At 28.7% G+C, this 26,450-nt stretch overlaps 1 protein-coding gene across 1 annotated transcript; it reads left to right on the forward strand.

The window, feature by feature from the left end:
• The first annotated feature begins 398 nt into the window (after nucleotides 1-398).
• Nucleotides 399-26,050, forward strand: LOC113384575 (putative homeodomain transcription factor). Its single transcript, XM_026622313.1, has 15 exons — nucleotides 399-626; nucleotides 17,131-17,298; nucleotides 19,205-19,344; nucleotides 20,360-20,577; nucleotides 20,647-20,804; nucleotides 20,868-21,256; nucleotides 21,334-21,682; nucleotides 22,672-22,819; nucleotides 22,921-23,170; nucleotides 23,237-23,380; nucleotides 24,745-25,048; nucleotides 25,116-25,344; nucleotides 25,419-25,514; nucleotides 25,593-25,832; nucleotides 25,895-26,050. The coding sequence occupies exons 2-15, from the start codon at nucleotides 17,273-17,275 to the stop codon at nucleotides 26,042-26,044; spliced, it is 2,841 nt and encodes a 946-aa protein (XP_026478098.1). The 5' UTR covers nucleotides 399-626; nucleotides 17,131-17,272; the 3' UTR covers nucleotides 26,045-26,050.
• The last annotated feature ends 400 nt before the right edge of the window (nucleotides 26,051-26,450 follow it).

Raw genomic sequence — 26,450 nt, forward strand, 5'->3', positions numbered from 1 at the left:
ATTGAAAATAGATATCACTACCCATAGGGATCAGACTGGTGCCCATAGAGATGAGGAACACAGCGGGTGCAAGGCCAAAGCGCTGCGCACTAAACCACGGTACTTTCTACAGTTATCACTACTAGATTTCTACTAGATATATTTCTACTAGATATCACTACCCATAGAGATCAGACTGGTACCCAGAGAGATCAGGAACACAGCGGGTGCAAGGCCAAAGCGCTGCGCACTAGACCACGGTTTTTTCTACACCGATTTTATAAAAGGTGCAATAAATTTATATCAGAACCACACTTCTATATTCCTCTGCAAGATACCGCCACTAAATATACACCATCAACCTCTTTCTACCTACAACAATCGAATTGCGTATATACTAGCTAAGTTTCATTGATCCGTCTGCCGAAGTTGCGCATTGTCTCCGCTTTCAGTACAATGAGAACTCAAACAGCTGATAAGTGTCAAAGTAACAAGACCATTTCTATTAATACTACGTTATTTTTAATTAATAATCGTTATAAAAGTTATCGTTTAATACGATTCTGTGATGTTGCTATTGTGGTGAAATGAAACTCGAGAGAGGTGTTCGACAAGAAATGTGATGTGATTGGGAATCGTATCAAGCGGTAAGAACGAGGTTATAAATAGGTTATGTGTGGTTGAAAGAAATGCAGGGGTGAGGAACATTTTGGAGTATGTGTTTTTTATTGGGTTTTTAAATAAACACGTGCTTAATCTATTCTTCTATAACAGAATTACATTTAGGTATAAAATACGTTGTTGTGTAATGTACATGTTCCGTTTTCTATAATGTATATATTACGTATAAAATACGTATATATAGGTATATATATTTTGTATGATTCTGAATTTGATGTTGACATATGTATTAACAAAGTCTAGTAATCGGGCATAACATCAATAAAAAACATGAATCTCTTTCAAAAATTTATTTTAAGTCCATACGTTTCGGCTACAATCCTAGCCTTCATTCAGTGGAAACTAAAAATAAAATTAAAAACTAAAACAATAGAATTGGAATGAAAAGAAAAAATAAAATAGTACTTACAATTAATTATTCTTAGTGCTAAATTGGAAAATTTTAATAATCCATGGTATCAGGATTTGGTAATGCACTACACTATGTATTATAAACTTTAAACTTGTAATTACACAATATTTTCACAAAAAACTAATTTAAAAAAATCACAATTGGATAGTGTTTTGTTCGTAGACTGGTTGAAGATATAATGGAGAAAGGACTTTTTAAAAAATATTTTTTACCAAGATTCTACACATGTGTGGAACGAATTGCGAATACTTTGCGCGTCGTTTTTATTGTTTTGTGAGAAATTTGGAAATACTGTAAATTGTTAAAAAAGATCCTTCTCTAATTCTTCGGTTGAATAAATTTTGTTTGAATTGTAGTACAGTCGGGTTAGAAAAGTTCATATTGTGTTTTAAAGTATAAATATGCTCTGCTATCATAGTTTTAAACTGTCTTGGATTTTTTTAATTGTTTTTATGTTGTTGTAAACGTTTCATTAAGTTCTGGCTTGTTTCTCCTATGTAAATTAAATTACAATCTAGACAATTAATTTGATAGACGAGATTTCTAAGTCGTTCTATATTAAAAGGGGTTTTTGTTTTGGTAAAAATAGTACTAGTCGTTGTACTAAAATTGTTTACAAGTCGGAGTCCAGATTTATAAAAAAGTATATAATATATATATATATATATATATATATATATACTAGCTGACCCGGCAAACGTTGTTTTGCTAAGTAAGGTATATTCTAAACAATTTCTAGAGAATCAAAAATATTAATACTTTAAGTGTATAAGGATGTATTGTTTGAATGCTATAAAGCCTATTAGTTGTCTATATTTTGTCAATACAATCAAACCGGAAGATTTATACACTTTCTATAGAAAACTTAGTATAATTCATTCAAGTCTTTTTTTGGTATTTCGACTTATTGATTACGTTTTAAGCTTTTCGGATTCTTTTGCATTCTGGATTTTGTGTATAATTGTAAATAATACTACTGAGCTTATACAAAATTTTCAAATTGTTGCGAGGGGCGATAGAAAATGAATTAAGTATTTCTTCTTTGGCCTGCCTTTTGAAAAGTTTCAAGTAACATTCGATGAATTAAAGTAAATTTAATTAAAAGTATATATGTAGAGCAGGGCGAGGCACGAAGATCCAATTTGATTTTGAGAAAATATAAACTATATTGTGAAAAACATAACAATTATATCACAACAAATAACACATATCAAACGAACAATTATTATGTGACTACGTTCAGTAAACTGCCTTCTACTTCATCATTGTAGAAATGTGCTTTTTTTATGTCTTTCACAAATTTGTTATCTAGAACTTTTTCCCGGGGTAATTTGAAACGTGCAGGTGGCAAAAAGGTTCAAAGCCTTGTTATAATTTTAAAGGTATTTTACAAAATAATTACATTTTTAACTAATACTAAAAAACCACCAACGGAAGAAAATACTTTTATTATGGATTTTAAAAGACTACCGTTTATCTCCCGATAGCAAATTCATGAAAATCGAGGTTATAGCTGGTTATACATCTTTTTTCCTCTACTTTCAAATATTGTTGTTAAACAATGCTTAACTTTACTGATTTTTGACACATTGATGGTGGATCTTTTTAACCCCGGACCTTCATATATCTACTCCTCGATAAATTCTGGGAAATTATAACTGGGAAAATGTTATTCGACAAAATGTGTATTTGATCGATACCAAATTTAGATTCTGAATTTAAATAACAGAAATAAAAATTTAAATAACCTATAAAATATTTTATAAATACCAATGAGTATATAAATTATACAAATGATATCTTTCAGATGAGAATTTAATAGAAAAAACTTGAGTTAAGACCATTTTTAAATAGTGTTATTATTATTATTATTGAACACCAAATTTATTGCTTTTGAGTTATTGTTAGGATTAGAAACATATTGATTTACACTTTCAAGTAAGAATTGATTAAAATTTTGAACCCAAACCTTGTGGTTATAATTTGTTTTGAGACTCAAAAGTATATATTTTTTTAACTTTTCGGAGGATAAATTTGTTTTCTCTTTTTCCTCAAAAAAAATTTAATCAATTTAAAAAAAAATTCAAGCAATTCAAAGACATGTGTTTATTAGTTTGAAGCGATGATCGTACCAGTCGTTTCTTGAAAATAATCAGATTTTTTTTAAATTCAAAATTTGATAAACTATTCGAATGATTTCAGACTGGACCGTTTTTTCGTAATTAGCTATTAAAACTACAGTGAGAATATTTGTATCTAAACGAAAAACAGTTATTGTAGGCCCTCGAAAACTGGTTCAAATATAATAATTGACCATTTCAGAAATTTATACACATCGGAAAGTTTATGTCACTTGCTTTAATGCAATTTATACATAGCTTCAATTTTGGTGTCAAACGATTCGCAGTGACTTGAAACGTCTTGAAAAAGTAAAAGGAGTAAACCGTATATTCTGCAGTTGTCAACTAATGCCGACTTCTTAAGGATGTTCAAAAAAAATATTTTGATCTCAATATTATGCCATAACAAGAAAAAAATTAAAGCAACTACTAATTAGTGTCAATATTCACTATCTGACCATAAAAATTATGAACTTGACTGTTTCTGCTGATTATTTCTAATCTCCCACAATTCATTCTTGACAAGTGACAGAACACAGGGATCCCATTATAAAACTGCATAGAATATTTTTCTGCTGGCAGAACTTATTCAAGGACTCGACAAAGTTATTTTCGTTCGCGTTTTGTAGTATATTTTTCTCTAGAGTTAAATACGTTTTTTTATTTCGAACAGTTTGTCAATGCTAACAACTTATTTGGCACTCTTTAACAATTGATTTATATTCAAATTTCTGCGTTTTAGAACTTTCAATGACAGACTGAAAAATTTAGAAAACAAGCAAAATGAAAGCGAAGGAGATTATTTATAAATATTTATAATAATCTTTTTTTGGACTGATTGAAATGATGTAATTTCAGGATTAATTTAATTTTAATGAATCAAAATTGGGAGAAGTTAAATATTTTGTTCATATTTTTTTGCGTTTGATTTTTTCTTTATATTTCAATTCTACCAGGAAATCAGTGCGGAGTTTTTTACATCTTGCTTGAATATACAATGTCTAAATCCAATTTCCTCTTTGCATTCTGTTAGAATATATATATATATATATATATATATATATATATATATATATCCATATATTACATCAGCTTCAAAACATCAGAACGTCCTGCGCCTGAGCAGATCTGTCAACTGATGTATGTCCTATGCGTCATCTTGCAGACATACATACATACACTTTAATTAAATAAATAATTATGGAAACATTGATAGATGCTACATATTTCATCAATAACGAAATTTAATTTAGTTCAATTCATCCGAACCAAATTTGTACCTAGCATGGCCAAAATTGTAGATATGTACATAGGTCACATATGCATCCCATCACATATGAAAATATGATGTGATGGTTTATATTTTTTTGCATATATATTTACTTCTGTTCAGTCATGGAAATTTAGGAATTGAACAATATTTCCATATTTGTTCAACTAAATTGTAACGTGTTAATATCCGTATAAAAGCATGTTGAAGTATCACATAAGTGAAAGTACACTTATGTATTTTTATGCAAATCATGGCCCAGATAATTAATATTTTCACTATGTGTTCCATACCCCGTTTATAAATGAATAATTTATTCACTAAATGTAAAATAAAACACGATTGATAAGAAATTGTTAATGGTATTAATGAAATTAAACGTAATTTCTAGCCACACCATGATCTTTGAAACACTTAATTTAATACATGTATGTAACACATAAATGCATTTATTTAACAAATATTGGATTATATTAAATTATACTATTAACTATATAATTAATAGCTAATGTATCAAAGTAAAACATGAATTTTTGTATTGTACGTTTCGAGAACCATATCTGTCCCATCATTCAGCGTAAAAAAAGCGCTAATACAATTTTATTAAACACAGTTTACTTATTGTTAAAGATTTTTCAAATTATTTAAGGGTACATGACATCCTAAATTTGTTAAGATCAAATAAAATAAAAAATAAGTGTATAATGTATTATAAGTAATACAATGTATTTCTGATATTTATAACATTTGGCTTTACTCCGGTGATTTTATTTATGACGAAAACACTTCAATTCACTTTTGCTAATAATAAACTTGCACTATGTTTATCTCTATTGATTTATGCAAAATTTCAGCATTTATGCAATATATATTTAAATGAATCACTCTGGCAAATTACATAAATACACCATATATAATATAGTAAACTCGTTCATTTTAAAATATTTTCAACACGTTAAACTCCACGTCAGTCATATGTGTCTGACGCTAAGAGAGAAAAAAAGTTTTAATATAGGACCATTAGGGTGGTCCTTAATATGGACATTTTCGGATTTTATTGCTACCAGGGGCTTAAATGCTTCCAAACTGATGAAAAAAAATTCTCTAAAAGTTTTAGCTCTTAATATTAACTTTTAGATAGTGCGCAATTCAATCAAAGCTTCGTATGGAAACAGCATGGAAAAATATTTGAAAATTTTAAAAATGTTTTATAGGTATAACTTAGTCTGAGAAGTTCTCATTGGAGTTCTTCTTAGGCATCACTCATAAATGTTGTCATTTTAGCTCATAGGAATCTTTATGTATTTCTGATTGCTAAATAAAACTGAGTTAAAAAAAAAAAAGGTATAACTTAGTGACAAATGAATTAAAAGTGAGAATTCGAGTCATTTTTATTGAAAATTCGACGCTCTGCAAAACAGGTTTTTTATAATTTGTTTTGTGGAACGTCGAAATTTGAATAAAACTCTTTCATATGTTTGCTAAGTTATATCTAAAAAACATTTTATTTTTTTTTTTAATCTTTCTTGTTATTTTTATACAAAACTTAGATTGAATTGCGCACTATCTAAAAGACAATATTAAGAGCTAAAACTTATAGGGGATTTTTTTTAATAATTTGGGAGCATTTGAGCCCCTGGGAGCATGGAAATTCGAAAATATCCATATTAAGGACCACCCTAAGGACTATGTTAGTCATGTCTGTGTTGAATACTGTTTCTCTGGGAATTTTGGCAAAAAAATATATTTGATACATTAAATTTCCTTGATGCATTTTTAACTAAATAATATAACCAAGTTACCATGGTCAAAATGTTTTCTGATATTTTTGCAATTTCTTGATATTGTGGCAATTAACGTGTTAAATACCAAAAATACCAAATTGCAAATTCCACATAGATTAGTTATATTAATTCGATTCAACAAAATGATACAGAATATTTGTATGTACATATGTATATTCAAACAGAAATTTCTCAACATAGAAAAAATATATCTGAGAGAGAGAGAAATACCAGATGTGTTTTATAAACGTTCAGATAATTTGTAAAAATATATATCGGGCTTTAGTAATCGGATAAAATCAATCGACTAAGATGAGTACTAGTGTGAATATGTTGCTTTAATGTTTTATTAATAAACCAGTTAATTATCATTTAATAATAGCTACAATAAATTTCAGCTAACCAGAAATGTAGAATCGCGCCAAAACATTACTATAATGTGTCTCTTGAAATGTTATTGCTAACCTTCGTAAGATACTATTTTTAAACATACTATTGTTTTGAATGCAAACACAATATGAAATAATGAAGTTTCAGGATTTTTTTTTAAATATTGACCATAAAATTAAATTATGATAAAACTGATGTGTTTTATATTCCAAGTTGCATAGGCAAAAACGACAATACTTTAGAGTACTCTAGAAAATTTATGATTATTTACCAAAATCGGGTTTTTTTTGTTAAATTTCGGCCAAAATTAACAATACTTTAGGGTACTCTAGCAAATTTATGAATTTTTACAAAAATCAGTTTTTTTATTTCAAGTATATTTTTTTGGTGCCAAAAATTTTGCCTATAGTTTCATATATCACTTTTTTCAAATCAGGAGGTTTTGTATTAGATGAAAGAACCTTTCTAAATGTATATACCAAAATATTTTGTTTATAAACGGTTATTTTATCTTATAAATTAATTTATATTAATGCGTAGATTTTATAGCCTTGACCTGCAGAAAATAATTAATATACAAAACAAGGTCTACAAAGATTCATGTCACATTTATGCAAAATCGTCCTTGACCATCGGTCGGGTCTGTCTATTATGTCGTAATCCTTTTGAACTTTGTTTGAATATAATTTTATTCTTTTGCATTCACTTTTTATTCATTTTGATCTTCACCAAGGTGATATAGTTTTGAAATACAGATTATGATTTTAGATTGTAGAGAGAATGTTAGCTTACCCCAAGATTATTTTTATACGAATTCTATTCTATTTTTTTTTTTAATTTTTATTGTTATGAAATAAATAATAAATTATTATATATTTTTACAAATTACTCAACTATGATTTAGCAAAATACAAATGAATTTTAAAAAAGCCTTGATAATTTCCCGAAAGAGTATCTAAAAATTTAATGGTTCGAAAGTTCTTGAAGACAAAAATTCTACCAATGTTTTAATTTTTATGTTTAATTTGTAGTGTGATTATCATATGTATTTATGACAAAACTAATATTTTAATTATCAAAATATGATGAAACTGGTTGTAGATATTTGTTATCCGAACAGCAGCTGTTTATAGTAAAAGATTAGATATTAATTTTGCTTGCGACGTAATATTCGGGTTATCGACATTTTTAGACAAAATGATGCATTTTGGTGTTATAAAGTATGTTAAATAGCTCTTAGTTAACTATTTATATTCCTAAAATACATGTTCAATTATCCACAAATAAAAGAACATACTCCATCAATGAATTTGCTATAAGGATATGGAAAAGTGACTCTAAAATAAGCAAAGGTGTTATGAAAGGTGAAAATTTTTAATTTGTAATATTTACATTATAAAATTTAAATGTTAACTAATATAATTAAATACGAATGAAATCTAAAAATTACTTATCTAAAATATAAAAAAATTCTTTAGTTTTCTGTCAGTATCAGACATCAGCATAGAATAAATTGGTCTATTGTTAGGTTGGTTTTTTAGATTTTCTAGTTTCAATTTATTGTTTCAATTTAATTTAAGTCCTATAAAATTTATTTAAAAATTGAAAGTTGTTGACCAGTTTCTCTAAAAGTGAGATATTCTAAATTTCCAACGATGATTTATTAATTGAGTTTGGCGCCCAGGTATTATATATTTGGCAGACGAGCAATAAAAGCAGGATTTCTCATAAAATATATTTTCAGTTTTACAAATGTTTGAAATTTAGAATACTCCAATAGAATTTGTTTCTCCTACTCTGTAAAACAAGTGAAGGGTTTAGAATAGGAACTCTACATATTTGTCAAAGGATTTTTTTTATTAACTTTTTTATTTAATCGATATACTGTTTTTAGTCTACGGTTTAGAATATTCCAATTAATTGATCTAACCGTTTTTTTAATAAAAGACCTAAATTATTGGTGTTAAGGCTATGAAAAAAAGTCGAAGTTTTAGAATACTTTATTTTGTTGTTCTATAATATTTTTATCATAATATTAGACTTCTGCCAAAGAAGATTTTTAGTGAAAAATCAACACATGTTTTACCTTTTTTCTCTATTGATTTTAGTTCACTTCCATTATTTAATCTATCAAATTTCTTCTACTATGTTTTCATTATAGCTCGTAAAAGTTGAAAAATTTTTGGCCAATTCAATTTGGTCAACAATTTTATAGTGATTTCTTTCTAAAACTTACCATTTATATTTAATCAGGTTTCAAAACAATTTTTGAAGTTTAAATTTCAAATGTTAAAGTGGAGTACGGATTATAAAGTTGTTTGTTTTTAACGTACTTTTTGGGGTTCAAGTCTCTATTTTCTAGAGATTTGAACGTCTCTGAAGCATATGTATATATATATATATATATATATATATATATATATATATATATATAAATGGAAAACGTACTCAGGTGCCAATACTATTTATGATTGATATCAAAAATATGTTTTGACTTCTAACATATTTCAGCAACCGCAAAGAGTCACGAGAGTCTGGGGCGTGGGTCTTCTGCATCTTTTCATATCATTAGAAATTATTTATTGCAAAAGTCTATTTTTAAAAAAATTGCGCATTGGCCAGCAATCTATGAAATGGAACCATAAAGTCGACGACAGGACATACTAAACATATTTATTTTATATCAAATTATAAAATAAATAAAATAGATATAATATAAATAGTAATTTGTAACAGTAACTCATTTATTAATTTGTCTATTGAGTAATCAAAATTAATAACTAATTCAAACAAAAAGTATAAATAATGTCACTTTTCTATGATTCTAATTATTGTATTATATAAATGTATAAATTTCATTATTTTTGTCATATTTCGAATTATAAAATAATTTTTTACATGAATCATTAAATAGTGAAAAACAGCATCGTTCTTGTTCGAGTTATATTTTTTTAGGTATTATATATTGTTCTCCATATATATAATTGTTTTCCGGTACATTTAAAATTTTTGTCTAAAATTAAATTCTTCTGCTGATATAAAAAAGTCATTCATATCAACTACCATTCTAAATTTGTATGATGTTTTCCATTTTCATTTCGCCAACCTTCATAATTTCTGGATATTTTGCAAGTAAACATACTTTATCACTTCAAATATGAATTATTTAGTCGCCAACTGGTCACTTAAAGCAAAATTTGTTTTTGCCAAATGAATTTGAGAAATGCACAAATTTATTACGATGTTATGCTAATGAAATTCGAAAAATGCATTTACTTTGAATAACTTATCGTAATATTTGAATAACATGAAGAGATGCAGACTAAATATGCAATAATATACTTCTCACAGAAGACAAAAAAATTTATTGCTATGTTCATACTTTATTTATAAAATTAAACTATCCCAGAAAAAAACTGAATTTGATTATATGGACAGACTATTAATAATATTATGAATTATCGAATACTGAGCTCTGAATCCAAAGTCCCAAATTTTTATTGCCAACAAATATGAAAACCCAAAAAAAACTTAATAGTCATAATTTTTAAATTTATGATACCGACATAGTATGCACATATGTTGAGTGCTGTAATAAAAATGACATATTGGAAATTAATGTTTGAGCAAGTGAAACATATATTTAAAAAATTTAACTGTACACATTAAGATACAAAAATTTGAAATAAAATTTATAAATAAATAAATATTTATTTATAGGTTTCTTCTCGAATGAAAATTCGATCTATTAATTTTTTTGGAATCTTAATAATCGTGGAATTTTTTGATTTATATTGCTCGATGGATATATAGGGTAGACCGATATCTCAAAAACAAATAATGTTAAGAATATTTGAAAGTAGAGGGCAAAAGATGTATCAGCACCTTGATTCTTACGACGTTGCTATCCGGAGATAAACAGCAATGTGTGAAAATTCATAACAAAAGTATATTCTTTCGTTGCTAGTTTTTTTTGGTTATGAGCACTGTTATTTAGTTTACGAGACCTTAATATAATTTTTAAATATATGTTATTTACTTGTTTTATGATGTATGTATAGATGTATTGTTGATTTTAAGTTAGATTCTACTGTTTTTTTTATATAACTTAACTGGATGGGGTAAAAAGGACCAATTGATCCTTTACCCTGGATGAGGTGTAAACATTGAAAATAGTAAATAAAATCGTAAATTAAGTTAAAAAAGTAATTTTTCAAAAAATATAGTAAATAAATAGTTATACCAAATATGTTGATGAATATTTTATTTAAAAATATCGGTGGGTGGTTTCGATATCCATCTTAGCCAGCTTGATATCAAGTAGTAAAAATATCAGGTTTTCACTTAAGATTATCTCAAAATGTTTTTTTTTTTATCTCAAGTACGATTTCTAGTTAAAATAAACTTTTACAGTGTCATTCTTTTAAGGCAACTTACATGAATTTATTGTTCTGAATCAATAAGAATTCTGATTAAGGAATTTTTAAAATTATGGCGATACAATTTTGAATTTTTGGACGAGATCATAACCTTTATAATTTCATTATTATCATGAAAAAAATGTTCAACAATTAATTTCGAACAAAAACGGTTAGACCGATCTTTACCAAGAAGTAATTAAAGCAACTTCTAATTGAGTTACATAAAATGGCAACTTCTAATTGAGTTACATGAAATCGGTGCAGCCCTTTTTGAGGAAACATCTACAAAAGCTCAAAATTTGACTCATATACATTTCAACACAACGTGTTTTATATTTCAGTCTTACAAAATTAGCAAAAGCCATCCAATTCCAATTAGCAATTGGATTTTCTGGCCAACACGGATACTTCTACTTCCGGAAGTAAAAATTGTAGCAAAAATTCTTTAAGAAATCAGATGGACATGCGGTGGATGATATAATTATGTAATCCAAATAATTTCTAAGCTATTTAAGAAGTCAAGAACCTGATTCCTAATACTATAAAATGATACATACATACATTTACCATGTCATAAACATTTTAAAAATAGAATAATCCAATTTATTAAAAATGTGCGGAAGAGCATCATCATATCTGATCAAATCTGTCATGTAGAAGTTAATTGGATAACATTCCAAAACGAAAATATCAGACGACATGTGCAATGCCATTGCCAAGGAATCAATAAATTACGTTTATATTTTCGGTTTTTCATTAAAATACGCACGACGCAGTTCAAGTACAAGTACAAATATAATATGATAAGCTTTTGATGTGAAAATGATACTTGAATAGCTAAATTGTAATTGATATTGATATTCCTTTTGAATCATAATTGATATTGATCAAAGATAGTATTTTCACATTTCGCGAAATTCATGCAACTTGGTATAATGGTAACAACTTCAAACTACAAAATAGTAGTTTTTGAAAGTTTTCAAGAAAAATTCTGATTGTATTAACGTAGCAATTGCTTTAAAATTTTTTTTTTTATTTTTTTTTTGTATATTGAAAATAATTTAGAACTTTAATTTTAATTTCTGCTAAAGTTCTGAAGCTCACATATATACTTTAAATAATTTTAACTTTGCAAGTCATTTTATATAATTCTCCTAAATATTATACAATGTTACAGTATTTATAATAATCTATTTGCAAACGTTCAATATTCTCGAACATTTTGTTACGGTATGGGAAGTTCCAGCAATTTGCCTTAAGGCACAATGCTATGCACCACTAGTTTTGTTTTTTCATTTATAAGAAAAATATTCATGATCTGTAAACAGTACTCGTTTGGCAACAAATACTTAGCTCATTATTTGTTCACTTAATTTGTTCATTATCAAAGTTTGATAACAAAATTAATACAAGGTGCACAAATTGCATTCCTATACGCAATTTAATTTGCGTTCTGTTTGATAAATATTTAAAATTATACTTGTTTTAATCATGTACCAACATTCTTGCAATATTTTTCGAGTGAGAAAATAGTGCTAATATAAATTATGACGTATTGCTTGAAATTTTATTAGTAATAACATCAACAGTTGAATTAGTCTTGTTGCAAATTATGATGCATTATTTAAACTACTATTGGTAATAATATAAACATTTAAAATTGCAACAATTGTGAAAATTTTTCTCCGATCAAAGTAATATTTTTTAAGACAATGTGCTGGTTTTCAACGTTTGTTTGCAGTTTTCTGATTTTTTTCTTAAAATTTTTATCAGGGTAGAATTTATCAGGTTGAACAGGTTACATAATATTCTAAATGATATCAGTGGTAAAATAAATAATAATAAAGTTTACCGTAGCCTGGAAAATAAAAAAAAAATCCCCATGAGGCACGCGAGCTTACCGATGTTTTGTTTGCAGTTCTAATAGGGGCACTGGTGGAAAATAATGAGTTAATAAAATATGAAATATGATTTTTTAACTTTCATTTTATTTTATTAATTACATGGTCTAAACATGATATGTAGTAATTTTAACTTTCCGTAGGGTAGTTATAGTAATGGGCTGGAAATCGAAAATGAAAATTTTTGCATTTCTCGACGTTTTGAAAGTTTCTGAACGAAGTGTGGCTTTGAATGATCTAAAAAACATTCAATTTGTAATGATTGGGGGAAGAGGTGTTTAGTTTGTGGCAAAGACAGGTCCCGCCATTTCGAAGCTAAATGTGCAAAAAATGGCAGTTTTTGAGTGAACGAAGCTCCGATTTGAATGATCTAAAAAACTTTCTGCTTGTATTGACAAAACAATTGCTTTTGAGGATAAAAAATTATTACATCTTTTTTAATTTTGGATTGAAAATTAAAAAAATTGCCCAAGGCTAAGCACAGTCTAAGCACCACTCTGGTACAAATGTTTACCCAAGTGCGTTTAGACTGAGGAGCACTTTTCCAATTTTGTGAAAAATGTGAAAATGCCGCCAAGCTAAGCACAGTATAAGTGAAAATGTTGCACAGAATTAGTTGCAAATGCTTGTTTAGACTGTGACTATACGGGAGCACATTTTCAATTTTGTGTAAATTAGGCAACTATTTTTTTGAAATTGAATTTGAAATGAAATGACGATTGTTAATGTTATGGAGATAAATTGATTTATGATTTACATTTGATTTGCTCAGATATAACAAGATAGCAAAAATAATGAAAGTTACAGTATTTGTAATAATATATTTGAAAACGTTTAAAATTTCTCGAATGTTTTATCACGGTACGGAAATTCCAGCAATGTGCCTTAAGGCACGATACACCACTAGTTATGGATTATTTCAGTAAAAAATATCTGTTAGGATGCCTAATGGTGGTCCCAATATTATTAATCAACAGTGATATTATTTTTTATTTGAAAATATGTATCGAAATATCTTCTCTAGTTACTCCAGTCAATGAAATTGGGTTCATCTTAGGAACTTAGATCAATAGAAAATAAACGTTGATATGCTTGTGGCCATTCAACATTAAAATAATATTTATTATTAACATGAGAACAATATTTAATAGTCAATTATAAAAAATGCAGCATAAATATACATTTTTAAATTTGAGGACAATATTTATTAGCCTATGATAAAAAACGTTGCATCAAAAATTTATATTTCAATTTGGAGGCAATATTTATTAGCCGATGTTAAAACAATGCTGTATCAATGTTTTGTTTTTTATTTGGGGACAATATTTATATTTAAATTTGAGGACATTATTGGACAAGAACATTTATAAACAATATTCCCTCAATATCGATTAAAGTGGGTCCGATTGATTAGTTGACATCATCACAGAACCGACGTTTGTCTATACTTGTGCAATATAGGTAATCAGACCACACAAATCCAATGTTGGCAGTTGATAATTTTGTCTAAATCTCAATTTCGGATGATGAAGTCAATTACCACACCTCCCGGAAAGTTTTTGCATCTTGTCTTAAGGCAAAATGCCACTTGCAACTAGTTTCTCTGTTTCTGTCGATTCTTGATAATTTATTTTCTACCAGATCTCTGTCTATGTTTCAACAAGAGTAAATTTGATAATTCTAATAAATCATAAACAACACCCATGCGGTGTACATATGTGTCGCCTTTAGACGACCGTGGAGCAGAGTCATAGTTGACGCAGCTTCATTTGTACGCGGACGCCGGTGGCGCGAACATTTGTTAATCAAATTAAATTTAAATTTGTGCTCGTTTAAAAAAGATTTAAACAACAAATAATAGTGTTTGGAGAACTAACTGTTCTTGTGTGAATGATAAAAAAAACTTGGATTTGTGCTGGAAAAATTTTTGCAGCTTTGGCAAGCGCTGGTGAAGAAGTAGAGTCAACTTGATTTAGAAAAAACTTTTTTGTAAAGTTAGACAAAATTAACTAATGATAAACTTTTAATTAAATATTAAGTATATAATAAATTTCTGGATGGTTTGAACAAAATGATTAATAATGTAAGTACATATTAGGCATTATTTATTATTTTGTATTAAAATGTAGGATCAAAATTTTTAGACTATATACTAGGGTTTGTAGGTTTTTAGTAGAAATATATGGTATTTGAGAACTGATTTATTATAAGGAAATGCCGGCGTTTAATTTTCAAAAAATATATAAAACTAGTGGTGGATGGCATTGTGCCTTAATAAAAATTTCTGGAACTTTCCGTACCAAATATTAAAATATTTTAAAAAAAGCTTTAATTTTGTTTGAATTCTTGTCAAAATTGCTTTTTCTTTAGTAGATTTTTTATGCGATTTAGTAGAACATAAAAATAATAATTGACTAGTATGAAATGACTGAAAACAATTAATTATTCGTTGATGCATAATTTTCACATATAAGGGTGTAAATATTTTTAAAATAGTGAAATGAAGGAAGACTATCATTTGCGATAGAGTTTTCATCAATATATTTGCCATTTTCATTATAAACTTTCTTTTGGGTTAGTTATAAAAATTGCAAAAAAACTAAAATGAAAATCTTCATATACATTCACGTTTCAAAACCTTCTAAACATTTTGGCATACCTTAAAAAAAATTGATATATGCGTGTGTATGTGTGTGTGTGGATACAAATTTCGAACGACGATTTCGGGAACACTTAGGGATCAATCGATTTGCATTCTATTTGTTTTAATGGGTAGACGTGCTGATTAGTTTTTGGCAAAGGTAGGTCCAGCCGTTTCGGAAATTAGAGGCAAAAAGTGCCAAAAATGCTAATTCAGCTTTTGAGAGAACGGAGTGTCTGATTTCAATGATTCAAAAAACATTTTATTTATATTGACAAAACGAAGAACTGAGTAATTTTTTTATCGCTTTAAAAAAAGTTCAATAGTTTCAAAAAATTGGAAATATTGAAAAAATCAAATTTTCACGGAAAAAATGATTTTTTTTCAATTCTTAAGAATTTAATTTTCCAAAGTTTTCAATAAAAGAATTAAAGTTTATTTTAAAAAAATAATTTTTGGTATAGGAAGTTTCAACAATTTGTCTTGACCTTGCACCACTAGTTACTTTTTTAAATTTATCTTCATTTCAGATGATTTTCTTTAAAATTTATCATTCGTGATTAAAAACTAGATAGAACTCTTCAAAAGTTTTGAAACGAACGAAAAACCTAAAAATTTGCAAGAAACATTAGATAAAATTTAAAAAATTAAAAAAAAGCTTTTAGACAAAATTTTAAAAATAATAACGAACGTTTAAAATTAAATGATTGTAACTTCTATTTGTAAAATATTTTAATGCACAATTAGATGCAACATTTTACATATATTTAAGAGATTATCGGAGTTATATATAATTATAAACATACTCAATTAAGAAATATTATCTGAGCATTATTTATCAGTAAATATGTAAATTAGTAGGTAATTCACTAAATGCAAATATTGATTACTTCTTTATTGCATCATCTTTGTTATGAATTTTAATTAATTATGAGAAAAATATATGATATAAATAATATATATATTTTTTAGCACATGTAATTTTATAATTTATTAATTTCTTATTTCTTTAGATAAGTTCATTAGTCTTGCATATTTTTTTTAATATTTCAAATCATAATAAAAACTTGTTTGCACTGAAATCAAATTTTTGAGATAAGCTAATATTTTGGAATCTTACAAACGTGCTTCTTATAAAAACAAACACAACTTACTATTATTATTGTTTTATGATATCTGAAATCTTAGAATGTTTGTACAGATTGTTTATATTTAAATATTGCGATAAGGAATAACTCGATTTTACTTGCCAGAACTATTGTTTTATATAATATTTAATAAATTATCAAATTTTCATCACCAATTTGTATCAATCAGAGAAACTCATATTACAAAAAACAAAATACATGTCACGAATTGATATATTTTGTGACTGATGTCATTTGATTATCAACATTCTTCAATATCCCCAACCTTCAAATTATTGATCAATCCAAATTTCATCATGTGACAAATTATTTACTGGCAAAAGAAGTGAAAATTATCATTTATTTAATCTGTAATTAAAAAATTTCTGTTTGTCACATTGCAGGCAGAAGATAAGAAGCCCTAGTCAAACAATATGGACTTGTAAAATAGAAGCAACCAGACAAATATGAGTATTGTTATATTATTGAGTGCAAGTAACATTACCATTGATAATTTCGTCGAAGATATTATCTGAGAAATGCAAGATGGGTCTTCAGGACGTAGTCTCATGGTAATAATGAAATTTTGTAATGTATTTATACTTTTGTCTAACAGCAATTTATTCATACTAATATCAGTAATTTTTCTTCTTGGCATGAAGATAGAAAATCGTTTCCTAAAATTTTCTCTATTTTGTAAAATTTTGTAAAATTTGGTATAGCCTAGGCTATACCAAGAAGAAGCAGCTGCGCTTATTTTGAATATTTATTTTTTGTTTTTTTTGTTTGATTATTTTTCACGTCCCAATTGTTCTCTTACCTCTTTTTTTAGGCATTATATTATCATTACAAAGAGATGCTAGTTAACTACTTTATTTTAATTAGCAAGTTTTAATTTGTGAAACCACATTTTGAGCATATTCGGACGATTTATAGCATTTGCCGACAAGTTACAACATTTTCAGACGAGTTACAAAATTTTCGGATGATTTATAGCATATTCAGACGATTTACGTCCTTTTCAGTCGAGTTACATTTTTGGACGAGTTAAAATACTTACAGATGATTGATGGCATCTTTGCATAAGTTACTTAATTTTCTGACGAGTTACTTATTTATCAGACCAATTACAATATTTTCAGAGGAGTTACAACAATTTCGGATGATTCATAGCATATTCAGACGAGTTACGTCATTTTCAGGCGAGTTACTTGATTTTCGGACAATTTACAACATTTTCAGGCAATATACAACATTTTTAGACGAGTTACAACATTTTTAGAATTACAACATTTTCAGATGATTTACGGCATTTTTACACGCGCTATTTAATTTCCTGACGAGTTTCTTCATTTTCAGACGAGTTACTTAATTTTCTGACAAGTTACTTCATATTCAAACGACTCACAGCCTTTTCAAGTGATATACAAAATTTTTACGTGATTTATAACATTTATAGACAATTTTTAGCATTTTTATACGTTTTACAGAATTTTGATATGATTTACATTTTAAACTAATTTACAGGATTTCAGACAATTTACAGCATTTCCACATGATTTTCGACGTTTTTGGTCGATTTACACTATTTTTAGATGATATACAATAATTTCAAAAAAATTATAGCATTTTAAGACGATTCACAGAATTTAGAAATGATTATCAACAATTTCAGATAATTTACAGCATTTATTTTTTATTACATCAGCCATAATATTTTTATACTGAATATATTAGAATATCGCTGTTTATTATTGAAATAATTTGAAAAAAAGTTACATTTTCTAAGCAGTTGTGAATGCTTTTGAAAAAAAATTCTAGCATTTAAAAAAAAATCCTATACCCAAGCTTTCATTAGCATTAGTTTCATACATTTAAAAAACAAAAAGCTACATTGATAAACAAGAAGTAAAGATATAAAAAATCAAAATCAAGGAATAATTATTTTTAAATAATTCGATAGTGCTTGAAAAATAAAAACCACGTCTCATTTTGTATTTTCTGTAGTACGATTATAAGGACTGATTTTTAATTAGTATCATTCGAAATTATATCGATCTATCTTGTATACCTACTATAAAAGATTTTTAATATAATGTTATGTGGTAGAGCGTATTTAAAAGTCGGAAAAATACCTGATCAACTCAAATTTTATCGAATATCGAATACTTTCTAGATCACTCATTTCATAAAAATTTTCATTACGTTGCGAAATTCTATAGCATTGATAAATTTTTCATCAGATAGTATATTATTCACTTGTAATTGATGATTATTCTTATCTCTAACCACAATGTTCAAATACTTTAAAAAATATCTTATCCATTTCAGAAGTTTTGTGTTATATGGGCAATATACTATAATGTGTTCTATACTTGTGCCAGTCCTTAACTAAACAAATAAACATAATGTAATAGTTTAATTGTGTTGTTTATTTGAGATATTAATTTTAATTTTAATTATTAAAATTTTATTTAGGTACCAAAAAAAGATTGGCACTTACGACAAGCAACAATGGGAGAGGACGGTTGAGCAAAGAATTTTGGATGGAATTACTCATGTGCCAATGAAATCGGCCAGAATCAAAACTGAATTGATTGATGTGGATTTAGTTAGAGGTAAGAAAAATTTATTATTATATAAAAATATTATATATAATTTCGTAAGTTACATTTGTCCAAAACCATCAATAAACACATTTTTGGAATTTATCTGGGGTTAGTGATGCTACAACTGGGGAACCTAAATTAAAAGAAAATGTTTGGCGTTAATAAAAAATATATTTTACCAATTTTTTGTGGATAAATAAATTTAGATACAGCACTAGAAATGCATTTTATTTGAACTTTAATTTAATTTTAGCTATATTGTCCAATATAATAAGCAACACAGTACTACAATAAGTATTTTTAATACTCAAAAGTAAAATGTAAGTACTAAACTTTTCCACACTTAGGAACATTAACGTTTTTACGACGTGCTAAACTTATTTCCACAGCAGAAAAAAATTCTCGTAAAGTTCGCACGACTTTCTATTTTTAAGCCCAAGTAGCTTTTATCGAATTATGGTGTTATGAAAGCTTTATGTAAATCTTGGTTATAAATAGAATAAATTTTCCGGTCAACCATAACTCTTTATATATTTATATACACAGTTTTCTATTTTTAGTTTATTGCGAGTATTTTGAGTAACATTTTATGGTAGAAATTCTAAGTCTTAGTTGAGTTGTTATTGCACTTTATTGCAGAAGTGGGATATAAATAGATGTTTAATAAACATAATTTTTTTTTGCTATATTTGTAGTTAGTAGTTTTTCGTAATTTAGGTTAGAGTTATGGGATTCGATACACACCTCGGACAGCCTGGTGTCAAGCAGCAGTAATATCAGTTTTTGTTTAGAACTATAGGTAGCAAGTGAAAATTGCCCTTATCCGGCATCAATAAAAAATTTTCAGTATTACGAAAAAAATTAAAATATCAATTTATCCATTAGAGATGAGACAATTTGGATTGCCTTTTGCTAAAGCCAATTTCTTCCAACAACTTATAGGTTAAGTTTTTAACCAATTTTTAAAAAAACTTGCAATTAGTGGATATTGTCTTTCATTACAATTTTTGCATTTATTTTCTAGGGTCGTCGTTTCCAAAAGCAAAACCAAAACATGGTCTAGTAACAGTTGCTCGTTTGGCAATTTTGCGACTAATTTTATTACCAATTTATTCCAAATGGTGGGTTCAGCAAACATCGGCCAGAATTTTTGGCTTATTATTGGCTTTGTATGGTCTACAGTGTGTCAACTTGGCCGTTTACACATACCATAATGAGAAAAATATCGAGGATGAACATGAGGTAAAAATTTTACTTGATTGCTTCTGGTTTTGTGGAGTATCTACAATTATGTTTTGTATTTTTTTTTAGAAAGTTACAATTTCGGAGATAATTGTACCAATTGCAATGATGTTGCTTCTAAGTATCATACATACGCAAATAGTTTCTACAAATCCCGGGCCGATAAAATCTCCTCCCAAAAGACTGAGACGTAATACTAGAAAAAGGCGGAAACCATCATTTGCAAGGTAACTGCAATACATGTAATATTAGTAAAGTCAATACAATTGTCTAATGATTATTTTTGTCAGATCTCGGAACCAGTCCGAAAGCAAACTCAGTGATCACCAAGGTTCCACAACTAATCTCAAAAATATAGAAAGCGACAAGTACTTCCAAAGAACCAGAGTCAGAATTACCCAAAGTGATACCAAAGACTCTTCTATCAGACGAAGAGTTGTAGCCTGGGAAAGTCCAGTTCATGTGACTACAACCTTGTCAATTGAGACCAATAAACAGTCTTCCAAAAATAATGAGATGATAGATGCAGATGCTTTAGAATTAAGGAGTTCCGAGGAATTTATTTCTGCAGAAGTTACCGACAGTTTGATCAAGAATGATAGGGAAACTTTGAAGTTGGTCAGTTCTGTTTTGAAACCTGGGACGAGTTCTGGTGCTGCTGGTGGAAATCAAGAATTTGGTAAGATATAATAGGCACATAGGCTAGAAATAGAATTTGGTCTACTCCGGGAAGTTCATAATAATTCTGTTTTTCAGATAATCCGGAGCCGACGACCCCTTTAGACGACGACGGGTTCGAAAGTTTAAACGGTAACGGTTCAAGTGAAAATGGTGAAGACGTATCTCAACGTGGAAACAGTGAAGAACCAAATTTTGAATCTGACCAATCGACACCAGGCAAAAAGTCTTCTGAAAATGAACACGCACCAGGAACCAAATATTTTGATGCTGAGATTGAGAACGCCATCGGCTGTTTAAATGTTAAGACAAAATTTACGACGACGACGTCGTCGGATAATAAAGACTGTGATAATAATGGACCGATTTCTATAAATTATTCTGTGGGAAATGATGAAGTGCAGAAAGTTAGAGAAAATAATTCCAGGTAGTAAATTGATAGCATATTTTTAACTTCCTGTAGGGTAGTTATAATGACGAAAATCGAAAATGAATTTTTTTGCATTTCTTGACGTTTTAAAGGTTTCTGAACATTTTGCCATACCACAGAAAAAATGGATGTGTGTGTGTGTGTTTTGTATGTCCGCATTGTTTCGTCCATGTTTTCGGGCGCACGGATCAAACAATTTGAATGGTTCAAAAAACATTCGATAGCTATTGATAGGGAGATATGCTGATTAGTTTTTGGCAAAGGCAGGTCCAGCCGTTACGGAGATACGGAGCAAAGAGTGCAGAAAATACAAATCGAGTTTTTGAGAGAACAGAGTATCGGATTTGAATGATCTAAAAAACATTCCATTTGTAATGTTTGGGAGAAGAGGTGATTAGTTTTTGGCAAAGACAGATCCCGCCATTTCGAAGATACAGAGCTAAATGTGCAAAAAATGGCAGTTTTTGAGTGAACTAAGCGTCCGATTTGAATGATCTAAAAAACTTTTTGCTTGTATTAACAAAACAATTTCTTTTGAGGATAAAAAAATATTTCATCTATTTTTATTTTCCATAAAATATTTTTGTAATTTTGGATTAAAAATTCAAAAAATTACCCAGACTAAGCACAGTCTAAGCGCCACTCTGGTACAAATGTTTACCCAAGTGCATTTAGACTGTTTATGTAATGGAGAACTTTTCCAATTCCAGGCAACTATTTTTTTGAAATTGAATTTTGAAAATGAAAAGACGATTGTTAATGTTCTAGAGATAAATTGTTTTATGATTTACATTTGATTTGCTCAGATATAACAAGATAGCAAAAATAATGAAAGTTGCAGTATTTGTAATAATATATTTGAGAACGTTTAAAATTTCTCGAATATTTCATTACGGTACGGGAAGTTCCAGCAATTTGCCTTAAGGCGCGATGCCATACACCACTAGTTCATATTAGGATGGATTAATATAACTTGATGATTTTAGATATGATACTGATATAAGGAAAGCCTGGGTGCATGAAGTTTTGGAAAATAGAAGTCCAGCATCAGTTATGTTGGAGAAACCTATTTTAAATAACAGTGATACCGATACAGACACTTTGGAAACTTTGATGAACTCCAATTCTTCTTTGGTAGGTATGGCAACGAAAAACAAATATTTTTTTAAGTAACTGTGATTAAAATTAAATTACTTTTATCTTACCTATCATTACAAATATGTCTTCTTCCTTAGTTGAGGAGAAGAGGTTCGCACCAGAGACGAACAGCAGGTGAAGATTCCACGTTTCGGCCCTTGTCTGGAAATTCTAACTGTTCCACAAATGCTGAGAGTATCAGAATAAATCACAGGGAATCCAGTGGTGATACCGAGGAAGAAGGAGATTGTGATACTGTTTCTACTCCTGGAACCGTCGGTTCATGTTGTCCTCATCTTAATGATACTCCGCCGTCAGTCAACGAATGGATCGGAGTCACTACAAATAGTAAAAAAAATATATAAAACATAATAGTATAAAAATGTTGGTTACTTATATGTACTTTGCTTCAAGGTGAGGAGTGCAGTTATAGTTCAGAATTGGAAGAGACTGATTCGCAATACGAGCACAGTAATGCTGATCTTGTGGACCATCCTTTTGCTTGGGAATTCGGGTCAAATACTGTTCTTAGTCCAAGTTGTGCCGCTTCCGACAGAGGTAATTAAAAATAATAAATAGTTGTTTGCCCAAAAGTTACTGACGGTCATGTCCTCATTCTTGTCTATTATTAACGCCCCGAAGGAGAAGTTTGTTTTCATCAAAAAATCCGATTCGCTAATTTTATCTTTTCTCGACGTTTCAAGTCATTTTGAATCGAATGAGACCAAATTTGGAAAAAGTATGTGTGTGTGTGAACAGATTTTTTGCCGTAAATCGACGTTTTCTCAAAAAAGGCTGGACCGATTTCAACAATTTAAAAGCCATTCGATGTATCTCGATGAGGACTAGCGTTTATCAATTTTGAGCAACGATCAGCCAATCCGTTTTTTTTATAAATAGCAGAAAAGTGAAAAATATTTTGTCCACGTTTTAGCCCGCAGTTCTGAATCAATTTTCAAAATTCAAAAACCGTTCGAAAGATATTGGTTGGGAATCGGCCTGATTAGTTTTTGGTAGAGATACGCTGGCACAATTTCTTGTAATTAACTGCTGAATTTTTTTTTGACGATCTTTATGATTTTTTTTTTTTGACGGTAGATACCATGGTCTTATGGATCATACTAAAATACTACGGCCCTACGAAAGTCGTTTAATTTTAAAAATTCGTTAAAGTTTGCAAAAATTAGTATCGTATAAGCCAATCGATGTATTTTGATGTGGATTATGTTTCCTCAGTTTTGTGTGACGATCTGCCGAGCCGTTTCTTTGTAATTTGAAAAAAGTGTTAATCTTTACGTCCACATTTTAGCTCGTACTACCGAATCGATTTTAAAAGATCAAAAACTGTTCGAAAGATATTAGTTGAAGTTTATACTGAATAGTTTTAGGTGAAAATCTACCGAGCCGTTTGCTTGTAATTAATTGTTGAAAAAAATTAAGCCGACTTTAATGGAACTTTTTTTGGCGATGAATATCGTGATCTTATAGAACTTACTGAAATATTACGGACTTACGACAAGTAGTTTAATTTTGAAAATTTATCAAAGTTTGAGAAATGAGTAGTTTTTTGACGTTTGTTATAATTAAAATTTGAGGATTCACTTATTGGTATACCGATAGAGTACTTGGTCTTAATGAACATACTAAACCATTAAAGTCCTACGAGAACTGGTTCAATTATAAAAATTGTTGATTTTTAAAAATTTGCTTTTAGAAAAAACTCCGAGTTAACGTGTTCGTTCGTTTTCAAATATGTGTAATAAATCCACTCGGAATACTTTTAAACACTCATAAATTGATTTATTTTTTAATTGATTAAGTCGATTATTTTATATCGGGAAGTTCATGTAACTTGTCTTAAGGCAAAATACCAATACCGTTTAGTTAATTTTTGTCTTTTTCGATAATGTTTTTTTTTTCAGTTAGTTGTACAGTTTGGGACCATCGCGAAATTAAAAAGGCAGACCTATCAGTCTTAGATATAAGTTCTACCATCATAGCCCGCGTGGAAGGAATGCCTGAAACTTGTGATTATTTTTATGGAGGAGTTGCCTTGTCTATTTTGTTGGCCCTGATACCGGCAGTTTGCAGACTTTGCAGATTTACCATCGATCACAATCATGCTGATGATCATTTGTCTGTTCTGGATCTTTTGTCTTTGGTGTCGGAAAAAATGTCTGGATCTTTTGTGACGTTGATTGATATGGCTTTTGGACAAAATTTAACGTAAGTATAAATGATCGAAAACTTTGGTCTATCTATTGATTAATTGAGTTTAATTTTTTTATTTCAGGACACGGATGATTCTCATCATCAGTTTAACACAAAGGATAATACTGTCCTGTTTATTTTTCTTTTTGTTGGCGGTTGCTGAACGTGTTTTCAAACAGCGTTTCCTGTATGCAAAACTGTTTTCACACCTGACGTCATCTCGTCGAGCGCGAAAATCTGAATTACCACATTTTAGACTTAATAAAGTCAGAAATATCAAGACGTGGTTGTCTGTTCGATCATACTTGAAAGTAAATATAATTATTTTAAATTCATTTATATGGTATAATTCGAACCAAGACTAATGGTGATTTTTGGATTCCAGAAAAGGGGACCTCAAAGATCAGTAGATGTCATTGTATCAGCTGCTTGTCTCATAACATTATTGTTGTTATCATTTTTAAGTGTAGAATTGCTTCGGGTAAGATATACAAACAACAAATTCGAATAAATCTTACTATATAAAATATTATGTTTATAACAATGTCTCCTTTATCAGGATTCCGTGCATCTTCATTCACAATGCAACGTGGAAGCTTTTGCATGGTCACTTGCATTAGGGATGTTTTTGCTGAGATTTATAACACTTGGAACCAAAATAAATCAAAAATACAGAAATCTCTCTGTACTGATCACAGAACAAATAAATTTGTATCTACAGATCGAACAGAAGCCAAATAAAAAGGAGGAACTGATGGTTGCTAATAGTGTTCTCAAACTGGCTGCTGATCTTCTTAAGGTAATAAAAACTAATTTGGGAAAATAAATTGATATATTAATTTTCTAATTTTTTTACTTCAGGAATTGGAGTCTCCTTTCAAAATATCCGGTCTATCAGCAAATCCAATTCTATATACAATAACAAAAGTGGTGATTTTATCAGCATTATCAGGTATTCTTAGTGAAATGCTCGGATTCAAACTAAAACTGCACAAAATTAAAATAAAATAGTTACTGTATACAAACGTTATATATATTATCTTGTGAAGATATTACTGTAAATAGCATTAAATTTTAATGAAGGATCTCTAAAATTTTAATTACTGACTAGGTTGTATAGTTACATAATTTAGCGTTATGTTGAAGATAGTTATATGAATTCTTATAATTAGTTAGTTTAAGACTTTGACGATTATAAAAATGTTTAGATTCTCATGTTGATCTGCTTATATTTACATGTAAATAAATTTAGATAAAGTTTTAGTGATATAATAAATTATATAATAGAAAAACGACTTTCTTATAAAACATACATACACGCAATCCAATTTCGGTGTCACATGTCCAATTTCGGTGTCAAACGATTCAGAAAGACTTGATAGGAGCAAAAATAAAATTAGCAAATCGTATTTCCTGG

This window comes from Ctenocephalides felis, unplaced genomic scaffold (assembly GCF_003426905.1).
Source record: "Ctenocephalides felis isolate EL2017-DRISC unplaced genomic scaffold, ASM342690v1 CF-g0.4_SCAFFOLD_03571, whole genome shotgun sequence".
In the NCBI taxonomy this organism is placed as follows: Eukaryota; Metazoa; Arthropoda; class Insecta; order Siphonaptera; family Pulicidae; genus Ctenocephalides; species Ctenocephalides felis.

What these genes read in the sequence shown, in the direction of transcription:
- LOC113384575 (XM_026622313.1), top strand. Translation starts at nt 17,273, where the DNA reads ATGGGTCTTCAGGACGTAGTCTCATG. An exon ending in TGATGTGGATTTAGTTAGAG is followed by an intron (nt 19,345 to 20,359) that starts GTAAGAAAAATT and finishes TTTATTTTCTAG; the next exon opens with GGTCGTCGTTTCCAAAAGCA. An exon ending in TGGTGGAAATCAAGAATTTG is followed by an intron (nt 21,257 to 21,333) that starts GTAAGATATAAT and finishes TCTGTTTTTCAG; the next exon opens with ATAATCCGGAGCCGACGACC.